The sequence below is a fragment of the Dermacentor albipictus genome, chromosome 1 (assembly GCF_038994185.2).
Source record: "Dermacentor albipictus isolate Rhodes 1998 colony chromosome 1, USDA_Dalb.pri_finalv2, whole genome shotgun sequence".
In the NCBI taxonomy this organism is placed as follows: domain Eukaryota; kingdom Metazoa; phylum Arthropoda; class Arachnida; order Ixodida; family Ixodidae; genus Dermacentor; species Dermacentor albipictus.
The window spans coordinates 508576464-508602044 of record NC_091821.1 but is presented as its reverse complement, the minus strand read 5'-3'; the positions used below and the strand labels follow the sequence as shown (position 1 = coordinate 508602044).

Here is a 25581-nt window from a genome sequence, read left to right as displayed (position 1 = left end):
GTGTTTCACGATTTTTCTTCTTAGCTCTCGACATTTAACTTTGTGTCATGTCTGCAGCTACCACCAGCCCAGACCTATTCGGCGCACAGGCTGCAACCCATCATCTTCTGCCACTTCAATAACGAGGAGGTAGGGAAAGAGTCGAAACTGTTTTATGTTGTCACATCATCGCACCAAAAGTGTGTATGAAAGACCAATTGAGCGTATCCAGCGTACCTACTTATTTCACATCTACTAACAGATTGGCGCAGCACCTCAGCGCACGGAGGCGTCTGCAAAATTGTCCACACGTAGGAAGCAGCCGGGCTATAATATTTAAACCTCCTGCGTTGTGCAGCAGGTAACACAAAAGTCAATTGCGCGAGCGTGGGAAGCCATGTCCGCTGGAGCCACGTAAAACTTGACACGTGTAATTGTTCACCTTTTCCACGTGATCTCATTTCGCTGGCGAGCAAAAGATAACGTTGTCGCTCGGTGCAAGGCACGCTTGCATGTGTCCAACCATTGTCGACGGTTGTCGCCCATCCTATCAGCTTTTTATGTTCTTTCCAAGCCTTGTGTAACCAATCAGACTAAATGCCTGATGCAAAAAGTGCTGCAAATTCTGAAGGCATGCAATCAGCCGCGATTATAGTGCAGCCTTCGATAAGCCATGTGTAAATACCCGATGCGCTTGAGCCGTAGGTCAGGTTACGACGGTCGTGAACTATGTTCGCCACTTTGTTGTGTTTGAGTGTTACCTGCTTTCCTGAGCACAAGTTCGCCCAATAAAAAGTCAACTTGCGTCACCCGCACTTGTGCAAAGATTTATTTATTTTCCCGTCAATACAATGTGACAATACTCGCTGCGTTATTGTGCATGAACCGCATTGCCTCCGATGTTCCTAACGTCAAAGTCCGTCACGACATCATGTCACATTTCACGTAATAGTTATGCGGAAACAGGCAGAACTTGCCTTTGCTTCGAATTGTTACTGAATTCGACTTCGCCCTGCCATCGGGTAACTTCCTGGTTCGCTTACATGGTAGAGCGGCTGCCCCGGAAAGGCGGTGGTTCCGGGTTCGTGTCCCGGACCAGGACGAATTTTTCTTCAACTTCAAGGTTTTTTCTTCCGAAAAGCCCGCATGGGTTTCCTTTGTAGCAGTTTGCTACGTTTAGGTGGATGTATGATTTTCCCTTTATTCATATGTCACATTGTCGATGCGTTGAAGAAGGCACAGCCGAGAGTTACGAAACCAACTCTTTATTTGAGCGAAAGTGAGCCCGCGAGAACAAGCGATAGTGGCGAGCACAGGCATCGGTTGTCGAAATCTGATTTGTGGGTCAATCGCGTCGGCTATCGTTACATGAGCGACCGCACATTGCAGCGCCATTGCTGGCGCTCATCCACGTTCTAGAGTGTGCACCACTATTCGCGTCTTGCGAGCACCCTGATTAGACAAGTTAGGCGGCACGTCAGCTTGGGCCAACATTCAATTCGTATTGTCAGTTCCAGGCCTAATGATGGTCTAAGGCTAGCAGCGTGGTTCCAGTATGGGCTGTGGCATTCTGATTCGTGGTCTAATGATGACCTAAGATAAACAGCGTAGATCGACTGTTGGTGGGATCACTCTGACAGAGAGATCAAACGCTGGCCCTGTGTGCAAATGCAGCGAACCATGTTAGCACTGCCGTTAAACAAGGCGGGAATTACGGGAACGAAATTCCGGCGGATTTGCCAACATGAGTCACTAGTTGACTTTCTTGGAATAACGTAGGTCTTGTAGTAAGCAGATTTCTTGTTCCTAATTTTTTACTGTGTTATTAGGCGACTTGCTGAGCTTAACTGACGTTTAAAATGTTGATACAAACTTTATATCTGAGCTTTTACACGCCTAAAGCACAGTGGGATTATGAAGCATGTCGTAGTGGGTGACTTAACCCACTACGACATGCTCATTTATCCTAACCACGTTTGGTGTCCTCACGTGCACCATATATATTATACACGAGTGTTGTTGCACTTCGCTCTCACCAAAATGTGCCCCTCTAAAGAGAAAATCCAATGCACAACTTAGCAATCAGAGGAAGCCATACATCTGGCTAACTAGCCGCTGCATTATTGATCGTGCAAGGAAACATGAGCTTTTGATAAGAAACAATGGTATTGCGCATTTGCTTGTATCTGTTAAGTTGTTCATGTGCGCTCCGTGGCTTTGAGGATCAGGATTCTAGGCAGAACTAAGAATTACACCAGCAGAGTGCTTATGGAATCATATCATATTGCCTCGAGATGGAGCGCATGTTTTAGTGAAATGTGTATTTCTTTGTTTAGCAGCGAAGAAACTTCATCCAGGGCGTGTTGCGGCAGCGTAATCATCATGCTCCTATTCCAATAAATTTTGTTTGTGCATCTGTAGTAAGCACCTTGTATGAATGCCTCTCACAGAAAGAAAATTTTGTAGAAAGTTTGCGCTTGTCCCTGTCAACACCTTTTTGTCCTTGCCTGTCTTTGAGACAGCCAGTTTTTTGCTTTTTTTTTCGGCCTAATTTCCGTCCTTCAAGCCACACCTCCCTCTTTCTCACGCACCAATGTGAGCCTGGTCAGTGCTATCAATCAAACGCTCAGACAGCTAATGCTTCTGTGTCGTATTAACTGCTCTAGCAGGCACAGGGAAATACCATGGGGTCACTATTGTCCCTCTTGTCTCCCACAGTCGCTGTCGCCCGAAGAACGCGGAGGGGCTGGGTCCTGCGTGGGAAAGAGTAGTGTTTACGCCGTTTTCTTCATTTACCCTTTCCTCGTGCCCTTCCCTTCAATGCATACCTATAGCATACCGACTGGTTGCCTTGAGTGCTTGCAGTGTTGTCCGTTCTTGCAAGCGCACTGATATCGTGAAAAATGTTCGCGTGCGGCCGTCATTTATACTGCGAAGCCTACATCTTTATATACGCAGCAAGGTGGCCACGTATTTTTGTGAGTGTTAGAAATAAATATAGGCAAAGGCAACAAATAGAAAAAAAGCTGGCGCTGGTGGCCACGGCCTTCGACTTGGGACGAACACGGACCTTACAAAGCTGAGTGCATTGGTTTTGGGCACATTATATATTTTCTAAGACGCCACGTGGAGCAAACTAGGAAACTGCGCATTAAGTTCGGCATTAAAAGGCCCCTGAAACGGTTCGGACAAATTTTGTAGACGCGTCGGGTGCAGCTAAAGTTAATCATTCGCACTAAAATTTGTGTGAGTTAGGGTCCTCCATAGTCATGCATTTTCTCCTCAACTCACTCGCCGAGCGATCGCGGCTATGCTCCGCCTTCACTGGCTCTGCGTCATGATAGCACGTCGTGTCATCGACTTTCGGTTCTCTAGGAGCGAGCGCGGGAAGCCTCTCCAACCTGTCCGCCACATGTTTGGCAGTTCAGCCCAAGCGAGAGCTATCGAAGCGGCATGCGTTGCGAGCATTCTGCCGCAGCGCCGAATGTGTCGGATATTCCGGTAACCACCGGCGAGCTGGGCGTTTCGACAGTTGGGTGGAGGCGTAAATTCAAGATGATGAATTCAAGCGTACACGTACGTGAGCGGCCTGATTTGTCTGTACGGTCCAACCACCTGTTGGCGCAGAGCTTGACCAGCCAAACAAAGCGCTAATACTGCTCTAACCAAGTGAATACATTTTAAACATTCACAAAAACAACGTGTTAACGATTACACTACTGCGAGAAATTTACACCACCAGCAAAGGCGAATACATTTCGTTACAGCATCTCTGTGTGGTTGAACTCTGTGCCACCAGGTGGCTGCGCCGTGCAGATCATTCACATTGGCGCTTCTGCTCATCCCGTGAAACGGCGCGGTCAAACGGCCAGGCCCTGCTTGTCCGCTTGCGCCTGCTTTTACCCGAATACCGGACTCGCGAAACATTATTGTGGTAGTAATCCTCCGGATCGGATAGCGACAGTCCAATGCGCTGCAGCCAGTCCGCTCGTCTGCTGCCTTGCATAGGGACATGATGTCGCAGATTGGCATATTCCCAGTCGCTACGTTTGCAGCTTCCAACGCAACAAAGTCCAATCATGGTGCTCGCTAGAAAACGGAGACCGACTTTGACTGCAGAGCTCTCGTCGAAATGGAGCACGTTGTAATACAAGCAGATAACGCTTGCTGTGGGCCGAAAGTTCTTAAGTGTAGTGGGAAATTTTTGTTGTGCATTCTTTTTTAGGAACAAATTAACTAACATTGCAACTATTACGAAGAACATTTGTTCACCATAAGCATGGAAAAATTATTGATGACGCGCCCTGGGCACCCAATCGAATATCTCGCCCTACTAACGTCATTGGGGCAAATGACATAAAATGGCTAGGGGTGGCATAAAATTTAGCCGAGTAGTGTGCTATGATCGGCAGTGATGTACAGCTTTAAAAGCGTATAATAAATTACAGGCTATACGCGGAACACTTAGATGCGTCAATTAATGATCAGATGGAGCTAACATAACTATTAGTCCGTTTGTACAAAATTGTAAAATTTCTTTCAGGGTCCCTTCAAGTTGTTAATTGAAGCAAGATTGTTTCAAAGAACTAAACTGCAGGACCCTATTGTCTTAAAAATTATGCCCAGCTACTCAAGCACCTTTTCTTCTCGCTTTAATTCCACGATTTGTGAGTATGTTACTGTTGAAGTCCTGACGTTTCTTACAGTTTTTTGCTTCCTCATCATAACAATTTGTTTTCCATTCGCATTGTTCTCTACTGCATCGAAATGTTGATTTCAGATGGCCTAAAGCACGGTGTGGTGGCGATTGCAATGTACGTTGCGATTGCCTGCTGTATTCTTCTGACAGTGATGTGCGGATTGTGAATTTAGGTTGACAAGAAGTTCAAAATACCAATTTTTCTGTTGATGACATTTCAAGTCTAATACATTTTCTCTCGATAACCTGTATTTAAATTAAGGCTTTTTCATATAACCGCTAGATTGTTGTCGAGTTCCTCGCAGTGGCGGAACGCTATTATTTCAGGAATAAGCATGGAATAAACCATGCTGGTCTCCACAGCTGGAAAATCCTGCAGTAAGTGAGCGCCCAGCAGAAAGAATAGGTGAAATCTGCTGTCCTGCTTTACATATATTTTGCCCGCGTGAATTTAGGTGCTGATAAATGTGTGGTGTAGGTCCATCGATTCTTACTGAGCAGAAGCGCTATTAGCTGGATTGAAGATTCCCTTATACTGTATTACGATGAATGCCATAAACTGCTGCCAACCCATGCATTAAAATGCGGTGTATATACTACTGAAAGAGCCCTGGCTAAGGTATAGTGCCTGTAATTGCCTAGCTGTTTTTATTAAGAGCGTTTGAATAGGTCACAGCGTGGAATACGCGCAAATCTCTGTGAATTTTACCCAAATTCCATTACTGATGTTATCATGCCATTTCTGCTGGCTAATCCTGATAGTAATTCCGAAGAACCGCGCTTGTTCTCAATGTTCTAGGTCAAGCATAATTTCCAGCAAGGGCATGCGGTGTTATTTTTTTTCGTTCCATGTAATAAGTGCCTATTTCTGCTAGTGCTTCCTGGTGCCAGTTCACGGATTTGACATGTAAAATTTTGCACGAAGGCCGGATTTTATCTACGCTATTTACAGCTAGGCTTTTTATGCTGTAATAACTTTTGTTGCATGTCTTTAATTCTAAAGTGCTGCGATGACTAGGTGGCAAACAAGACTGACGATTCCTGCGCATTTTGTGTGTGTTCAAAATGTTCTCTGCAAGACCTTCTACGAAATATGCCATATATGGTGATGTATTGAACAGTGTTGCCTCAGAAACTTCTTGCAGCAAAATTTTTTCATTCAACCCTTCGAACTCAGTGCTCCAACTTCTACTCTTGCAGTATGGTGATTTTTTGACATGGAAACATTGCTACACAGATTTGTCATTGCGACACCTCTGGTATTATTTGCTTTTATTTTCCAGCGCAAGCATCTCCTCCAAGTAATGGGAAAATTGACGTGGTTAGTGACAGTAAATACAACGAAACCACTGCGTTATCGCAGTTTTCTGAGGCCTTACCAGCACGCCGTCATGCGAGCACTTACCAAACAGCTTATCGACGTCAGTTCTCTACCCTTAAAGCGCTTTCCAACCCACCGTCCTCGGTACCTTGCCTAATTCCTAGCCTGAGGGCCCTGCCTAATTCAACGTCATCTACCTAGCTTCACGAGATATGGCCGTTTGGCACTTGCTTGTAAATAAACTGTTTTACATACTCCGCGCCAACCATTTAGGTGCACGGAAAATGCCTCGTGTTCCTATTTATTTCTAAATAAAATAAATCGGTTCCAAATTGTATTTCAGTATTGTCACGTGGTAGTGACAGTGAAGAAAGCGATACGGGGAATGGCGAAACAAGCGTTTTATTGGGCAAACTTGTGCCCGCAACAGCAAGTTACACTCAAAAAGACAACTGTAGCGGCGAACACGATCAGCGGTCGTCGACATCTGATCAGCGGGTAAAGCACGTTGACTTTTATACATCAGATGTCGAATGTTCTAGAGTAATCGCTGGGACCTGCGTCTCTTCCACAAAGTTATACTCTATTCGCGTCGTTCATACGTGCAATCAGATTACACAAGGTTCGGTGACAGACAGCGGATGGAACCATTGATTGCATTCCAAAAATTTCCGATACATGCAGGCGCGTCCTGCGCTGTGCGATAACATTTCTTAGGCGGTGAAATGTGGCCTCCCGATAATGATAACAAGTACACGTGTCAATAGCCCCTCTTAAAAAGCACCGTCACGATGCTGCAAAGAAATCAATGTAATAAACAAAGACAGCCGTAGCAAAGGAACAACAAATTAAGGAACTTCGTTAGCGTGCGTAAAAGCACCACGTGGACCACTTCAGATAATGCGCGGTGCCGCTGTGAATACGAAATGCCGTCTGGCACGATCTCATAGTCCTGTTCGCCAATGCGTCGGATGATCTTCTACGGTCCCAAATAGCGACGCAATAGCTTCTCACTAACTCATCGTCGCCGTATAGGGGTCCAAATCCAAACACGGTTGCTGGTCTAGTACTCCACGTAGCGTCGTCGGAGGTTGTAGTGGCGGCTGTCGGTACGCTCCTGGTTCTTGATCCGTAGGCGGGCGAGCTCTCGGGTGCCGTGGGCGCGCTGGAGACGGGTGGCGACGTCAGGATTCTCTTCGTCGGTGACGTGTGGCAGCATGGCGTCGAGAGTCGTCGTCGGTTTCCCCCCGTGAACCAGCTTGAACGGCGTGAACTCTGTTGTGTCTTGCACCGCAGTGTTGGTTACGTGCGGCAGGAAGGCATCTCAGGTCTTGTGTGCGGCGTCGACATACTCTGCTAGCATGTCGGCGAGGGTCTTGTTCAGGCGCTCCGTAAGACCATGCGCCTGTGGGTGGTAGGCAGTTGTCCTCCTGTGGCTTGTCTGACTGTACTGCAGAATGTCTTGGGTGAACTCTGCTGTAAAGGCCGTTCCTCTGTTGGTAATGACGACTTATGCACCATGTCGCAGCAGAATGTTCTCGACCAAGAATTTCGCTACTTCGGCTGCGCTACCTTTCGGCAGAGTTTTCGTTTCAGCAAAGCGCTTGAGGTACTCCGTCGCTACGACAATCCGCATATTTCCGGGTGTAGATGTAGGAAACGGTCCCGACAAATCCATCCCGATCTGCTGAAAAGCTCACCAAGGAGGCATGATCGGCTGTAGTAACCCCGCTGGCCTTGTCCGTGGTGTCTTGCGTCGCTGATGGTCTAGGCATGTCTTGACGTAACGGGTGACATCGGTGGTCTCATGCGCGGTCACTAATATCTTTCCTGTATCTTCGATAGCGTCCGGGAGAATCCGAGGTACTCAGCGGTCGGATCGTCATGCAGGGAGTGCAGTACTTCTGCACGCCGTGCTGAGCGAACAACAACAAAGTAGATGACGTGGACTGGGATCCTATGCAGGATGCGCAGAGTTTGCCGAAACTCGGAATCTTAACGAGACCTGGCGATACCTCAAGATGAAAGCACAAATGGTACCGAGACACAGTTTAACTTTCAACAAGCCTCCAGTTTCATTGGTTTATCTAGACTCACTCTAGGCGGCTATCATTGCTTGAGCGTTGCTTTCTGCGCAGTCGAACAACCGGGGCTCACGTCATCACACCATCGATGCATCGTCGTGCCTTCTTTCACTTGTTTGTCGTTCCAACGAGTGCATCACATGCACAAGCAAGTTATAAAACCAATGCATATAGTACAATATTATTAGTTACTTTAGCCTGGATTAGAAGCATATTAAAGCTTACAAGAAGTACACTGAATGTGTATTAGACTAAATTGTAATTCAGTACGCTTCGCATTATACCACGAGGGAACGCTGTGGTGGCGTCATCACATCTGTTCACCGGGCGAGCATGGTGGCTAAACATCGAAGAGGCCTAGTGTAAACAAACTCGTACAACGAGCTTGCAGTGCGCGACGTAGTGATCAGGCTCGACGATGACCACTATTTCTTGGATAGTTCTGTTCCTCCGTGAGCAATCTTTCCGTGCACCCCGTAAGACTGCGAATAGCTTCGGCGATTTTACAGATCGCAACGCGCAGCTATTGTTCACGGCGTAATGCTGGAGAGACAACTTGTCCGGTGCTGCTTCTGTGAGTGCGCTGAGTTCCTCTACTCAGCGTGACTGTGAGCGTCACAAATATTACATAGTGTTGCAAAAGGAAGACAGCCTGTATAGCTAAGATGCGACAAGGAGTTGGTGCCGACGATGGATCTCTCGACCAACGCAGTGAAGGAGACATCGACAAAGTGCAGATAGGTATATTTCTACTGTTTCATATTTAGCATACTAATAGTGCACAGACTAAGTCACCTTGTTACTAGCGAGCTGATTGTCCAGCAGTTTAAAACCCATCGAGAACCAATGAGTGTTCGTGCTTTTACATGCACGTAGGCCCGCGAAAATATGGAAAAGAAAAAGGTAACCTTCATCAACTTGGTGAGCAAACAGAAATTCATGTGTGACATTCAGCCCGCAGAATGAATGGAAGAGTACCTTTATTCAGGTGAAATATCAATAGCAGGTGCTGATATAAAGCAGGAAACTTATACAAAAATTTCATGGGTTGAACAGTACATGGCAAGCATTACTGAATTGTGATCACCACGTTACCGATATCCTTGCAAAAGTTTAGAATCATTGCATTGTACCGGCTATGCAATATGAGACATAAACCTGGAAGTTAACAAAGAAACTTGAGAAGTCGAGGAATGTGCAGAAAGGGAAGTAACAAAAATTGTTGGAGATAGCATTAAGGCAGGAAGACAGTGGGGTAGTAAACCGTGGCAACTGATGTGCTAGATGAGATTAGGAAAAAAAATTGAATCAGTGGACAGGTCATGCTCGTCTTGAATCACTTGTTGCCAATTCATAACAAATGATTACATAAGTGTGACAGAATGGATGTCAAGGAGACAGAACTGCAGCCGAGGATGGTAGAAAATTGCGTAATAGGACAAAAATATGATGTTTGTAGGCATACGATGCATTCGGCTCGCATAAGACGAGATTGTAGGGAAAGGAATTTATTTTGCAGTGAACAAACATATGTGTGTGGTGCTGAAAGTAGAGACTCGTGAAGGTGCGGGGACACCTCAGCTGCTGGCACACTAATCAACATGACAATAGTCTCTGAAAAAGAAAACCCCAGTTATGAAAAATAAAGCAACGTTGTCCCAACGCATTGTTTTATTATGCATACTCCACTAGAGGCTTCCACAGTTAAGGGCAATTAGTACTAATAGTGCAACGAGCATTTTTCTTTGTAAATAATGGTTTATATGCAGTTGATTCATTCCAACAATCCGCTTTCTTTTGCAGCAAAACATTCTGCTGCTGGATGCACTCAACCACCTGGTGGCAGTAGGCGAGCGCCAGGCACGTGCTCTTCAGAGTGCGGCCGAGGTCCAGAGGGCTGCTCTGCAACAGTAGTATCAGTGCCCTCACTGCTCTCCAGTCGAGCCCCCAGAAGACACCTTATAAAGGAGCTTTCAATTTATTGTTTTCCTAATTATTCAAGGGCATGAACAGAATTATCGCAGTAAACATTGGGCTGTGCATATTACGACACTTCTAACATGCACTTGGTACCTCTTCAATATGGGCAAAAACGTAAGACAACCTGTGCCACTCTTGCACCATGTATATGAAAAATACACTAATGCGGTATACACGTCATTGTGCTGTTTGTACATTCTATGCGCAAGAATAGAATGCGTGTTGATTAGCCACAAGATGAACAGTGTGTGTAATTCACAGTGAAAAGACAGGAAATAGCAGGAGCATAATAATGCTATCACCTATACACTTTGCATCTGAATTCAGCACTCCCAGATTCAAACTTGCCATTAAACGCATGTTCGATGCCACATGTTCTTTAACAATGTCATATATTTGCATGTACTAATTTTCACACGGCTGAATAAGCCCTTGCATAGCTCACTTGAGCTGTATCCAATTCATAGGCCAAATAATTGTACACTTTTTCCTTTTGTGTTGTATAAAAAGCGGCATCCTCTACAGTCGGATACAGCTTCAGAAGACAGGCGAAGCTCCGCCAAAATGACCAAAGCACAGCAGCCGATTGCCTCCACGTCTAAAGAAGTAGTCCCTCTCTAACGAGCAGGTATTAGTGCATCCGACGGCACAACGTCAGGCTAGAGTGCGTGCCCATTGGTGCAGGCTTGTGTTCACCTGCCTTCGAAGTGCACATTCCGCGGCCTCCTAAAGTTGTATCCGACTATGGAATCACGTAATGCCTTGCACCAGTTGCATAGACTTTAGCAACTTGATAGCACACAGTGATCAGGAAGAGAAATTTATAAAGGCTCCAAGCAGAGCTGGTTGGCCACACTTCCATTATGAGGGGCTGTAAAAAGGTCTCGCCAAATATTCCCATGATGTCCTTGAAAAAGAGCTGGTGTTTGGCTCTTTTTTAGAAGCAAAAACAGATTACAAAGAATGTTGTGTACTACGTCAAACTAAACTGAGATTGGTTATCTACACAGCATGTAATGAAAGCTTTTGTTTCACAAAGAAAACAAACTGCGCTTTCCAGTATAATTGTTAAGTCCGGTGTGACACCTATTGTGTGAACAGTGTCAATATACAAATTACACTTTTCAAAGGCCATTCATTTCACCACAATTGTTGTATGATGGTTCTTTCAATCATCGCTTGTATTACATGAGCAGGTGGATTTGAAATCAAAGCTTCGTTTGCAAACATTCAGAGTTCCATAATCGTGTGGCAAGACACTGACATGTCAAATAGCTCACACTTCCTTGGTCCTGCACCAAAAAAACCCAATGCTCTTTTTGAAGTTGGGTCGCGCAACAATTCGACGGCACACAAAGAAGAGTAACACACACAGCAGAGCCTTCTGCTGTGCGTATTTCTCTTCTTTCTGTCCCGTTGAATTGTTGTAAAATTCAACTTGAAGCTTCTATACCAATACATCCAGTCTTCAACCTCACCGATGCTCTAGTTATTAGGCCACAATGGCGCACATGTTTGAAATGTCCCAACACAAATTACCTCTCCAAAAAAGCACCACAAGCGTTAAATTTTGCAGCAGAGGTGTCTGCACGTGCCATATTCTTTACCGCTAAACTCACAGGAATCAAATGGGCAAGCATTAACCAGCCTTACTGCTACCGTTACCATCATCATGCTGCCGAACTATTCAGTCATTCGCAAAGATCGGGGTTCCCGTGGTGGTAGCGTGGCTCTTGTGGTAACGAGGAGCGTAAACTTTTATTTCAAATTACCAAGATTTCAGTGCGGCGTCTTTTTCGTGGGTCTGGGCACCCGCCGCGGACGCGGTTCCGAGACCTTGTCTCGAAGCGGCTTCCTCGGCTCGCTGGATGGCCCAGAGTTGTGCTGTCAGGTCAGAGCTGAGCAGTGCGGTCATCCAGCGTGACCGGAGGCTGGCGGTGGAAGAGACGGAGTGGTCGGCACTGGCCGACTTGTTTGTTAGGTCTCGACACTCCCATAACATATGATTTAGTGTGGCAACCTCGCCACACGATGTGCATCTGTTTGTAGTGTACATGTCTGGGTACATGGCGTGCATGAGTCTGGGGTTTCTGTAAGAGTCTGTTTGTAATTGTCTGAAGTGTACTGCTTGCGTCCTGTCTAACCTAGCGTGATGGAATGGGTATATGCGTATTTGTAATTGGTAGTATGCCGTGATGTCGTGAAAACTGGTTGTACGATCCTCCCATGCCCAGACGTTTGCAGTACTCCGCGGGGGCTCTTCCTCCGATGCTGCTCGGTGAGTCAGGCCTCGAGCAACGCCGTGAGCCACATCGTTGGGGGTGCTCATTCCAGTGTGTGCCGGGATCCATATCAAATGCCTTCGGTTATCAACGTCGGCCTCACCCTGGTGTATGGGATGTATGGTTTGTGTCAGGGCCAGTTCTACGGCCGCTTCCTCTGCCGCTTCGGCATGTGCCGTGTTCACGGTGACGCTCGTGAGGTGGTTGCCTCGGTGGCTAGTAACTGGCGCCACGAAACTCTTCCTGTATCGATAGCGGAATGCGTCGGTGAAGACCGCCTCGCTGTCGTTAGAGTAACTTTCGTTCATTTGTTTTGGCCTGCCTTTACGCCTCCCCGTGTGGTGTTGGGGGTGGATGTTGCGAGGCAATGGGGGTACGTATAGTTGCTCACGTATGGGTCTTGGAATGCCTACTTTGACGCCATGTTGCGAGTGGTATGTGATGCCGAGATTTTCAAGTACGTGTCCGCCCGGGCGGGTCTTGGATAGGCGTTCAAGTTGGGACACTTGTTGCGCCTCCACGAGTTCTTCGAGCGTATTGTGTAGGCCTAGTTCTAAGAGCTTGGTGGTGCTAACTCCAGGCGCAAGTCCCAACGCACATTTGTACGCCTTGCGTATGAGTGCGTTGAGCTTGTTTTTTCCCGCAACCGTCCAGTTGTGAAACACTGCCGTGTACCTTATCTGAGAAATGACGCAGGCTTGTATGAGTCGGATGACGCTGCCTTCGCGCATGCCCGCGTGTTTGTTGGTGATGCGTCGAATGAGCTGCATCGTGCTGGTGGCCTTTGCCGTTATCTTGCGAAGTGCTTCGCCATTGCCACCCTCATGCTCTATCATCATTCCTAGTACCCGGATTTTCTCTACTATCGGGATGGGTAGGCCATTTGATGCCGTTAATTGGATCTTTTGCTTTTCCAGGGGGGTGTAGCATTTACGTGGGCGCCCCTTTCTGACTGGTCTATATAGCAGCGGTTCGGATTTTTCGGCCGAGCAGGCGAGTCCCGTGCCCACGAGGTAGTTTTCTACGCATTGGATGGCCTGTTGTAAACGTTGCTCGACCGCTCCGTCGCTGCCCGTTGTCGTCCAGATCGTAATGTCATCCGCGTATAGCGTGTGATGCAGTCCTTCGATTTGAAGCAATCGGTCGGGCAATCCCAGCAGGACGAGGTTGAAGATTATTGGCGAGATCACCGAGCCCTGCGGGGTGCCCGAGCTGCCGATGTTGATTCGCTCTGACTGTAGTTGCCCCACTCGCATGCGAGCGGTTCTACCCGTGATGAAGTCTCGGACGTAGTTGTACGTGCGCAGGCCGACATTTAGCTTGTCTATCTGTCGCAATATGGCATCGTGGCGAACGTTATCGAAGGCCCTCTTCAGGTCCAGCCCGAGGATGGCTCTCGTCGAACGCCCCGGATTGTCTATGATTTGGTGCTTTAGTTGCAGAAGGGCGTCTTGCGTGGAGCGATGTCTTCTGAACCCAATCATTGTGTGTGGAAATAAGTCGTTGTCCTCGAGGTAATCCGTGAGTCTATTGAGAAACGCGTGCTCCATTACCTTGCCCACGCAGGACGTGAGGGAGATGGGGCGCAGGTTCTCCAGCTGTAGTTTCTTGCCGGGTTTCGGTATCAGGGTGATATTTGCTTCTTTCGATTGCCGGGGTAGCTTGCCGTGCGCCCTACACTCGTTAATTTATTTATTGAGTTTCTACATCGATCCGTAATCGAGATTGCGTAGTGCCCTATTGGGTATTCGATCGGGGCTGGGGCCCGACTTGGTGTTCAGCTTTACGAGGGCCGCCTGGATTTCGGCAACGGAGAATTCCTCGTCTAGGGTGGCGTTGCTTTCTCCTGAGTAATCTGTATATATTTCCGGTGGCGTTTGGGATATGTAAAGGCGTTCCGCATCCCGTAGGAATTGTTCTTCCGTTCCCCCGTAAGCGTGTATGATTTTGTATATGCCTTGCATGTGTGTGGTCTTGGTGTTGGCGGGATCGATCAGGTACCGCAGTATCTGCCACGTGCAACGCGTGGTGAGTTTTCATTTTCAGGTATTGCTGTAAGTGCGCTCGTTTGTTTTGGTAACTTCTGCAGTTCCACTGCCATATCGTGTGTTTTTGTTTCGATGAGTGTCGGGCCATGTTTATATCTTGTTACATGTGTTGCGCCGCTTCCCTATGCGACGGTACGATCGTGCTGTTTGCGGCTTCTAATCTCGACAGTCTGAGGTGAACGCTCTCCAGGCTCCGCTGGATGGTACGCGTGATGGACGCGATGATAGTTTCCTCGAGATTGCTTAAGCGAGCCTCGAGTGCATCTATTCGCGCGTCTCGTATCGCTGTGCGCGTGTGCTTGGGTCGTGTTGCCTCTGTAAATGTGGGAGTGGGTCTTCGTTTGGTATCGGGGAACTCAACCTCGTCGTCCTCTATGGGTTCCTCTTCAGTTCCCTGCGTGGCCTGAGTGGTCTGTGAGGGAGTGGGTCTGCGTTTAGTGTCGGGGTATAAGACTTCGTCGTCCTCTATGGGTTGTTCTTGAGTTTCATGCATGGCCTCTGTATCAGTGCCGCTCTTCACGGCATGCTGGAGTTGTTGTATGAGGTCGTCTTTTGCGCGAATCTGTTTCTGCTTGTGTTCTATTTGCTTCTGCAGCGCTTGTACCACCTGTGTTAATTTAGTGACCTCCGTCTCTGTTTTAGCGGGTGCTTTGTCGCCAGCCTTCGCGGTTGGTGCTCGTTTTCCCGTAACCGCATCTGCCCAGCTCACCTTCTCGGTGGTTTACATGTCTCTTGTTGACGTTCTTCTGGGGGTGCGGCTGCGAGACCGGCGTTGCTGCTGCTGTCGTGGGTTTGGGGTGCGGCTCCGGGACCGGGAGCGGCCTCGGCTGCGGGTCCTGGATCTCGAGCGCGGCTTACCGGTAAGGCTGGTGGCTTTGGCGGCCGCTTCCGCTTCCTAGCGGCCCTGTGTTGTTCCCATTGCCCGCTTTCTCACGACGTAGGGGGTCTTGTACCTTGCACAGCAGTTGCGATCCGCCGTCATGTGTGTTCCCCCGCACAGCTTGCAACGTGGGGAGCACTGGTGGTCGGGGCCTGGGCTGAGGGCGTCACAACCATGGCACACATTGTCCTTAGGACTGGGGCACACGTCCATGCGGTGACCGAGTCTCCCACAGCCGTGACACATATCGATTTGCTTGCGATACCGGGTGCAGCGAAGGAGGGCGCCGCCGTACCTGACGTAGGAGGGCACTCGCGGTCCTTGAAAGGCCACTATGACCGTCTTGGCATTACTGAGCCTTTTGGCTGCCAGGGCGTGGGGGTTGCGGGCGTGAACGATGTTGGTGTGAATGGACTTGGCGTCCTCCTCCAACGTTATTCCTCTGATGATTCTCTTCACCGTGTAGTCAGGGGCCATCTCACAGGCACTGACCTCATTACGGCGATCACCGATGGTAATGGCTTCTAATTGTCTCTACTTAGCGGCGTGAGTAGCGTGAGGTGTACTCACGACTGTGATGTTTTGGCGGTTGTTGGTGCACACCGTCTCCTCCCTGCTTCTTGCCCCGGTACGTTGGCCGCCCTTGCCTACCTTGGCATTGAAGTCGCCCATCAGTATAGTGTATTTTATTTTCACTCCACCCATCGCCGATTACACGTCTTCATAGAAGCTTTCCACTTCCCGGTCATCTTAGTCATCTTCCTGGTTGACTTCCTGCTAATGCAATCACATATAAATCTGGCTTCTGTAATAAAATTATTGTTAAATTGTATTTTATGTATTCCTTCCTTTTTCATTAAATGACGCGAAAATTTATCCGGCTGAGACTTCACACATTGAGTAAGGCCTAACGTCCGCAGTATCTCAGTATCTTGTTAATTAAAAAAAATATCCGCTGCTTAAGTACGCCACCTTGTCAGCGTATGCTACAGGTGTCATGCTGCTGGTCCCTCTGTGTGGTGTCTTCTGCTGTATAGTGGAGATACACTGCTTTTACGGCGAAGTCTTCAGGATAAAGGCTCCTGGAATTTGCTGACCGAGGTTGCTGCTTCTGGGGGCTGCTGCTCCAAAGCGAAATGTATTGAACCCGTAACACGCCTACAGCGTGCATTCTCCCAATATTTTGCGACAATTTATCAATGATGTACAGCTGAATCATATATTTCATGAAAAAATCGTACACATTTGCCTTGTCAAGTGCCCCAGACGTAGAACGGAACTTGTAAAGCAATGATGCTTAAATGTAGTACCATCTGTACTATGTTAGGTGTTCCGGAGTGGTCATGTCGGTCCACTATGGAATTTCGGCCTGAAACTGCCAACTGGACCTAAAGACGAGTATGTCCAGTGTAAGAAAAATATGCCTTCATGCGCACAAGTTCTTCATTAAAGCGAAGCTTCCTATGCTCTCTTTTCCCAGATTTGGTGCATTTGTGCGGCATTACGGAGTAAGCTACACCGGTCCCGAAAATGTGCCAAATCTAGGTAGAACTTCCGATTGCTGATTCCTAGGTGAGTGAGGATACAGAATAGTGGAGCCAACAGTGGAACAAGGGGCGGCAGTGGTTTCAGTTTGGTGGTCTGGAATGGAATTGACCCGAATGTTTTCTCTTTCTCGGTTGGCGTGTGCGTAACTCACAGTGTTTTCATGTGCTTTCCTTTCCAATGTGATTAGCTTCCGTGTTCTAAACTGATTCATAGATTTCGCTTGGCTGTGGCCTGCTTGTCCTGAAAACCGGGCACTGGCGTAATGAACCCTCTTCCAAATCATTCACTATGAAAAGCACATTGCCTTCTGAGTAGGAACAGCATGATCAAGACGAATTATTTCATGTTCATGGCATGTTGAAGTGACGCGATGGGGCCAGTAAAGAAAACATTAACAACAGGACTACCGTACTGACTGCCAACAGAATTTTATTGGAAAAAGCCTAAGCCACTTGTAGTCATGGCGAAACCGCCAGGAAAATAATTCCACTTGCCAGGCATGGGCACAAGGTTAAAGTACCCTATAAGTGCTCGTTCAAAGATTACATATTTTGTTTAGGTCGTAAACAACGCCACGCTGACAACACTTATGCCTGGCTTTTTCTATACAGTAATCCTCGAAAGTTCCCCCCCTTTTATGGTTTTTCCGTTTTCATAAAAAGCACTCCTTTGTTTAGTATAGAACCAGGTTCACTTCTGCTCCATGCGGTAATAGAGGAATTGATACGGGTAGGAAGAGACGATGTAAATAATTGTGTCACAGTTGGCACCACTCATAAGGCCTTTATTGTCAAAAATACCGTCCTGTTGGGAAGGTCGAAGATGCCAAACCAATAAGAGACCTTTTAACTAGTAATGCTGTAAACCAGAATGAAAGAAAAGATAACACAGAGACGTATAAAAAATGCTGGCTCTCCCGTAAGCGAGAGTAGATGTAAGCTTGAAATGGGTACCGGCAGCGCGGATTGGTCGGAGATGATACTAGCCAGAATCATAAAATAGGTCCAGTGCATGTTCGCAACGGCACACCGCACCACACCGCAGAACCCCATACTGTGCACTGGTCTATTTGGACGCAATAGTTTCCTGTTACAGACAGAACCTCATTTAAAATTCTGTCTCGGTCAAACAGCCATTCGCGGTGCGAATGGCTGAAGTGGGAACCGCTAGGGCGCCACCCTGTTGCTACTGGTCAATGTGGCCAGCGCACTTACTATGGGCACGTTGCAAGTGCTAGGCGGCGCTCTGTCTTTCCTACCCCTAGCGCCATCTGACGAACAGTTGCGCGAATGTGGTAGGATTACTCACGGCGTCAGCAGCTCGCGCTGCGTGTTTGGCGCCCTGTCAAACGGTAGCGATGGCGCGAAACAGCGTGCCGATATTAATTTAACCGGGTTTCGGGAATTAAAAGATCTTGACAGCTTTTTTCATGAAAAGAATTTAGAGAAAGGAAGTCGTCTATTTGAAGTGGGGCACGTCTACGACGTGAGGAAAGTGTTGTACTCGCACTGATCGAAGTGACTGCTAGGTGAATTCCGCAAACAAAGCATGAGGCACCAGCGAGATGCGTGAAGCTCCGCGTAAGTTACTTCGTTATCTACGGTGTGGACGCATGAAATGATAGGTGACATTGATTCTTGAAGATCGGCGACAGCAGACAAATCCTATCGGGGAGCTGCGATTGCCGTGCTGGCTTCGCAGGGAAGTACAAAAACGCCGCGGTAGTTTCCCAGTACATATACAGGACGGCAAATGTGAATCCAAAACATCTCATCCAAGAACGTGTGGCGTACGAACGACTCGTAAGACTTACCCGAGGTATTCTAATGTTGCCCTCCCCAAACACAAATAAACGTGAGGAACTTACCAGTTGTGTTAGACTACGCTGGGAAAATATTTTCGCCCAAGTTACTGGAAGTGCGGTACTTTTATGTTGCGATTTTTCAGTGCGTGCAAAGGAGGTTCCAATAAACCGCGTCGTCAAAAATTTTGGTGACCTCAACTGCCCCTTAGTTGATATGCTGGGCGCAGAAGGGTGTACGCCAGCTTAGCCAGCTGCAACCCCTCCTCAAATCTCTCAGCAAGCCCTATAGCGTAGTTTAAATGGGAGAAGATTGGGAAAGAGCTCCACAGCTTTACTGTGGTACAATGTGGAAACAAACTACTTTGTTTGCTGCATATCCTGGTACGCACGGCAGGTGTCGCGTTGCTGCCATCATTGCTGTAAAAGCAAAGAATTCAGCGTCAATGCACTTGGCATTACACCGGGACATAAAACAGCTTATGCCGTCGGACGAGCGCTATTCAGTGTTGACGCCGTTCTGCTTCATACGGTCGGCTTTGAAGCCTGTAAAACTTTGTTCCTCGTGAATTGGTGTACGTGCTGTTGCAGCCCACTACGCAACAGCTCGGGTTGCACTTCGGCATTGCTCAGAAACGGCAACAGCTACGCGCAAAAAAGTGCACAGACAGCCTTTGCGAACGCAAGCGGGCCGGTCGTATCCTGCCGGCGCCACACTCGCCGCCGCAAGGGGCGCCCTAGTATGCGCGGGAACTACGTTCGCAACCTGCCTATTGAAAGAGCTGAAAGCGAATACAGGTCACTTTATGCTTTGCCCTTTAAAATGGCATACCTTATGGCTTTATGAAGGTGTTGCGTTATATTAAGTTTATCAAAAGCGCTTGCTAAGTGCGTGACTTATGTAAACCACGATGTACGCATTCATGCAATAAAGGATGACACGAATTTCGATTTCGAATATTTGTTTTTTGGATGCGTAGTAGTTTCGTAGGTTTGACATGCGATCGCGCGTCAAAATCGCACGCTATGGCACATTCGTGCCTTTTGTGCCACCAAAGCCCCGAAGTGCTCTGGCTTATGCCTTCACATGTAAATAAAACGAATGTATCTTCTTGTTCAGAACATCACGCGAGTAGATAACTCTTGTGATGCATCACAATCATTTGAGAAGCGTCACAGTAGAGATTTTTTTTTACATGCGGAGCGGGCTTTTTATAGAAGGTTTCCCTTCAGTAATAAATTGCTGAACCGGCGGACCAGCGCACTGGAACTGTACTGGTTAATCCACAAGTAAGTCATAGAATCTGTTTAATTGTTGCACTTTGGACAATCATGCTTCTACAAAGGCCACAGCTGAAGAACAGCCTGTTGCCGAGTATTTCTGTGCCACGAAGCAATCAGGAGGCGAGTGCTTAATACGGACAAAATCGAGTGCATGAACCCACATATTAATAGTGTCGGCGTTTTATTAACTGTGCAATATTTTCAACACTTACTTGCATGCCATTTCATGTGACATATCTTTTCTGCTCACAAATTCGTGCAGCGAGTCTATTTGCATGATCGACTCCGGGCCTGTGGGACTGTTCACTTGCACTTGATGCTGTATTTTACAAGTATCCATAAACAGCAGATATGCACATCAGATCTCTACGAGCATTTTCAAAATTCAATTATTTTAGGCAACATACACATATGCAATAGTGACATAATCTGAACTACCACTAAGCAGCTGGGACACCTTTTTGTTGAGTATACTCGCACGTAAAATAAGTAGATCATGTGGACAGCTCCAGCTCAGTTCCCTTAAATCAGTGTATACAAGGGGTATGCAAAAATACCTTTTTTCTCGCGCACCGATTACTTTGCTGTATAAGCAAGAGAACCCACCACGTTAGTGTAATATATGATGTACATCACAATATTATGTGCTTTAATTTACCAAGTGAGATGAGTTACTTTCATGGCTCATTCAGCCAAATCACACTACAAGCTGCATTCATCAATCTTCTATTGCATATTGCAAATGTTTAATGAAACATGTTTCCCTGTAATGCAGATATGCAATGGCAAACCCTTCTGTGTGTTCCTTTGGTAAAATTTAAGCTCTGAATTAAAGAAGACATTTCTAGTCAGAAACAACAAGCAAAACTGGTGAACACATAGTATCGGAAGCCCAAGGTGCAGAAATTATAAGAAGTGTGGAGTGATTTTGAGGAAAGAATGGTATTTCAAAATGCAAGATTTTAGTAGAGGTCAACCAAGTCAATAGAGATAGAATACTCTGCAAAATTATGCGAGTGATCGGATAGCAAACAATGGATCAGGAAATGCATTGTTTTTCTGCAAAACAAAAGCTGATGATTGTCATTACATAAGTCACTTTAGCTTCATGAGACTACTCCTTGATAAATTCAGAAACAAGCCAAAAAACAAGACATGAAAAAATAAAAAAACAATTTAATGATGCTTTCTCCACACTGGGATAAATAAAAAGAAACGGATCACATCTGATGTGGGCATATCAGACGCCTTTTGAAACACTAAAGGAAAAATTCAGTTTCGAGCTATGGCACTTGCCGCATAGATGTGGAGGGCCTTGCACCAATAGTAATGGTTACAACTGCATTTAGAAATTGATAGCATTCATGCCGACAACGGTGACTTTTTATATATTTTTGGATACCACTTCAGATGCCTCCACCAAGTGTTACAGCATGCAGTCATACTAAGGATCTCACAGCAACACCTACAGGTAAAAAGCAAAAGCAGTCACAGTGCTGGTGTGTTCTGGACACTATGTTTGAAAACTTTTAGGCAAAAAGAGTGCAAGAAGCAGACATAAGAACTGCATTTATTTCCATAATTACCCATTTTATTGACCTTTTCTTTTTGCTTAGACAATGCCTATGCCTAGCCACAGCAGCTCCTTCATGCAGACTCCACAAGCCAAGAGGCCATGGAGGCAAATGCAGGTAAGAGGCAGGAAACAAGAGCACCGGTTTTGACATTCATATAATTTCTTTCTTTTTCTTACATTCAGGCGGCCAGCACACCTCGAACAGCCACCTTGACTGCGGGTGTGTCACCCTAGTCGCCAAGGAAGCATTTGAGGGAAAGCGACAGGCAATGTGAACAGCCACATCTCCATGCAAACGATACTCTGGCTATCAGACTGGGATACATAGCGCAAAAAATAACACAGGGACAAGCAGAACACAGGATGAGCACTAACATTCAACAATTGATTTATTGCAGCTGGTGAGTATATACATAGTCACTGGAACGCCACTACAATAGAACGCACTGAAGGGAAGGAGGAAAAAGACAGTCATGTGACTATTATGCCCAAAAGTTCAAGCTCTTTCCTCGATAAAAATATAGACGGTGTGCTAACGCACACGTCACCTGCTCTGGCTATCTCAGCTGCTTCCACAATTTCCCTCGTAATCTTATTCCTGTGGCGATAGACAACAACAGTTCGTTTTAGTAGCGGGAAGCATGGTGCCTTCGCGTCACATTTTCTACAATGGGCAGCCAGATGCCCATCTATTGCAATGCTCTCCACTTTGTTACTATGCTCCGCCAGACGCACGTTTAAACATCTGCCCGTCTGGCCCACGTAGTACTTCCCACACGAGAGTGGGATCTTATACACAACATTGCGAGTGCATTCAACAAAATGATCTTTGTGCGTGGTAGCACAACCAGGCTTTGGTTTCCTCATGGGACAGCTCATCACACTCAACCTCAAGAGTTTGTTAGGTGCTGTAAACACAACGTTTACACCAGAACGTTGCCCGACCTTTTTTAGGTTGTGGGAAACCTTATGAAAGTAGGGAATCACCGCCACTTTTCGTTTCTCCCTTTCTTCTTTCCTTTTTCTTTCGTGGTCTGCTCTCTGCTAATCGCTCATGTGTGAAGTTAGTTTCTTTTGACGATGCAGGCCTTCAGCAACCGATATAATGATATGTCTCGGATAGTTCGCTGCTTCGAGACGAGCCACATGCTTACCGAGGCCTTCATCTAGCAAGTGAGCACATAACTTAGATAGAGCGCATGACAGAAAAGAACGTACGATACTTCTTTTTATGAGTTTAGAGTGTGCAGCATTAGCTGCATGCAGAGTGTGCAGTGTTAGCTGCATTCTTGCCTCATTCAATGAGTATTATAGGCCACTTACGTTCACTACTGAATTTCCAGCGCAGAGCAATATCAGGTTTTTAGACTTTCGTTTGCATTTCAAAGCCGAACACGTGTGTTGGGTATATGAGCCCAGAGCTAATAAGCCGCCCTTGAGGTACAGTTCTGCACACTCTAAACTCATAAAAAGAAATATCGTACGTTCTTTCCTGTCATGCGCTCTATCTAAGTCATGTGCTCACTTGCTAGATGAAGGCCTCGGTAAGCATGTGGCTCGTCTGGAAGCAGCGAACCATCCGAGATATATCATTATCTCGGTTGCTGAAGGCCTGCATCGTCAAAAGAAACTAACTTCACGCATGAGCGATGAGCAGAGAGCGGACCACGAAAGAGAAAGGAAAGAAGAAAGGGAAAAACGAAAAGTGGCGGTGATTCCTTGCTTTCATAAGGTTTCCCACAACCTAAAAAAGGTCGGGCAACGTTCTGGTGTAAACGTTGCGTTTACACCACCTAACAAACTCTTGAGGTTGAGTGTGATGAGCTGTACCATGAGGAAACCAAAGCCTGGTTGCGCTACCGCGCACAAAGATCCTTTTGTCGAATGCACTCGCAATGTTGTGTATAAGATCCCACTCTCGTGTGGGAAGTACTGCGTAGGCCAGACGGGCAGATGTTTAAACGTGTGTCTGGCGGAGCATAGTAACTAAGTGGAGAGCATCGCAATAGATTGGCATCTGGCTGCCCATTGTAGAAAATGTGACGCGAAGGCACCATGCTTCCCGCTACTAAAACGAACTGTTGTTGTTTATCGCCACAGGAATAAGATTACGAGAGAAATTGTGGAAGCAGCCTAGAGAGCCAGAGCAGGGGACGAGAGCGTTAGCACGCCGTCTATATTCTTATCAAGGAATGAGCTTGAATTTTTGGGCATAATAGTCACATGGCTGTCTTTTTCCTCCTTCCCTTCAGTGTGTTCTTTTGTAGTGGCGTCCCAGTGAGTATATATATACTCACCAGCTTCAATAAATCAATTGTTCAAAGTTAGCGCTCGTCCTGTGTTCTGCTTGTCCCTGTGTGATTTTTTTGCGCTATGTATCCCAGTCTGAATGTATCCCACCAACACCCCCAAACTTCTTACCTGCTAAAGATACTCTTGCTCTCGGATGACTCCTACGCCTTGCCACGCCAGCTCACCTGTGCAGACTCCACCAACAAAGATGCCGTGCGGGCACGTGCAGGTCAGAGCCAAGAAGCAGTGACACTGGTGTTGACATTCACCCAATTTCTTTTTCTTACACTGAGGCAGCCAGCACACCTCGAACAGCCATCTTGACTGCGGGTGTGTCAGCAGATTCTTGTACATATGCTCATAATGAGCTTCAGCAAACTTGCACTTGATAATAAACTTGAAGGCAAATGGTACATTGATGCATTGCTTTTTTGAACATTTAGTGTACACGTACAATATGTTATACTTTGCAGTGCTACAGAGCATATTTTGAAGCTCCCCTCTATAGTTCGCACCTTTATTTACGTATGTGTTGTGTCGCCCTCAATGCGCTTAATGTAATAGCAGCTGCTTTGTCTGTGTATTGCACATTGGATTAAGCTTGTGAAATCCAAATGTGAAAAAGGCCTATACTTCTCTCACATATACAAAATAAAGTTCTATGTAGTTCTCAGTGTTACAATAAAATATAAAAAAGGGAAACCGATCATGAACTGTGTTTATTATAGTAATTCCTATGACAGTTATTGACAAGATGACAACTTGAACTGGTCAATCCGTCATGGGAAGGAATTGTATGTATACATATAGAAAAAAAGGGGGTATGTGTCTGTTTGTAGGGGAGGTGGGAGTATAGGATTAGGGCGGTACGAAAAAAACGTGCCTACACCAACCCATTCCTTTAAGGTACCTTAACAAAACGTATTATGCATAAAGTTCATACATAACTCTGATATTACTAAGCACGCAGGCGACGTGAGCTACATTTGGCATGACTCGCATTCGCGACAGCACCGGATGCCCTCCATATTATTCTGGTTAATCTTACTCACTGCACCAAGGCAAAATAAAGATCATGGGCGCAGGTGCATCTAAAGTATCTCGACCTTGCGAGGCACCGCTGCGCGTGCCAGGAGAGCTGTCCGTGCGAACACTCCCTGGCACACACCTGCCTCGGCGGCTCCAACCTACGTACCGTTCTGCATCGAGTTTTGATCCCCCCACTGCATCCATCTGTCTCATCCCTTGGGTGCCCGGGAGTTCCTGCGCCACCTCCTTTATTATAATCTCAGGTGCTCCCCTGAGACTTCTGTTTGTCGGTTACATGTGCCCTACATCTGGATAACTACTTGTAATAAAAAAAACTATATATTGTCCCCACGATAGATCGCGACAGCAGCTTCTGCAACATACAGCGCCCGTGCGAAGAGAATTACGGAACGCCAACGAGAAATCTGACCGCAGCTTCGAGCTCCTAACTCGTAATCTCGTCGAGTGAGACTCTTGCAACAGGTGTGACCGATGAAAACCGCATACCGCCGGAAACTTCAACAGGATCATCCTTCGGTTGCATAACTGCAACCTGCGCGGTTAAGATGGACCACGCCCACGCCATCCCGTAGCATAGAATTAAGAACGAACTTATAAAGCCTCAAACACACGGCTGCACGCACACCACATTAGCGTACCAGCACCACAAACGCGACGCCATGCTGCTACGCTGCATTCAACAAGCATTCGGAAGAAGTCGGAGACATTATGTTTTCTAACTTGTGTGGAAAGTAACTAGCCTATGTAATGCTGTCTT

General features: G+C 46.7%; 1 protein-coding gene across 1 annotated transcript in view; it reads left to right on the top strand.

The window, feature by feature from the left end:
* The window catches only part of LOC135907594 (uncharacterized), a 258333-nt gene that overhangs the window by 124844 nt on the left and 107908 nt on the right, over positions 1–25581 (top strand). The window contains exon 7 of the mRNA XM_065439279.2: positions 58–129. Coding sequence (XP_065295351.1) covers positions 58–129 — 72 coding nt within the window. The remainder of the gene's footprint in view (positions 1–57; positions 130–25581) is intronic.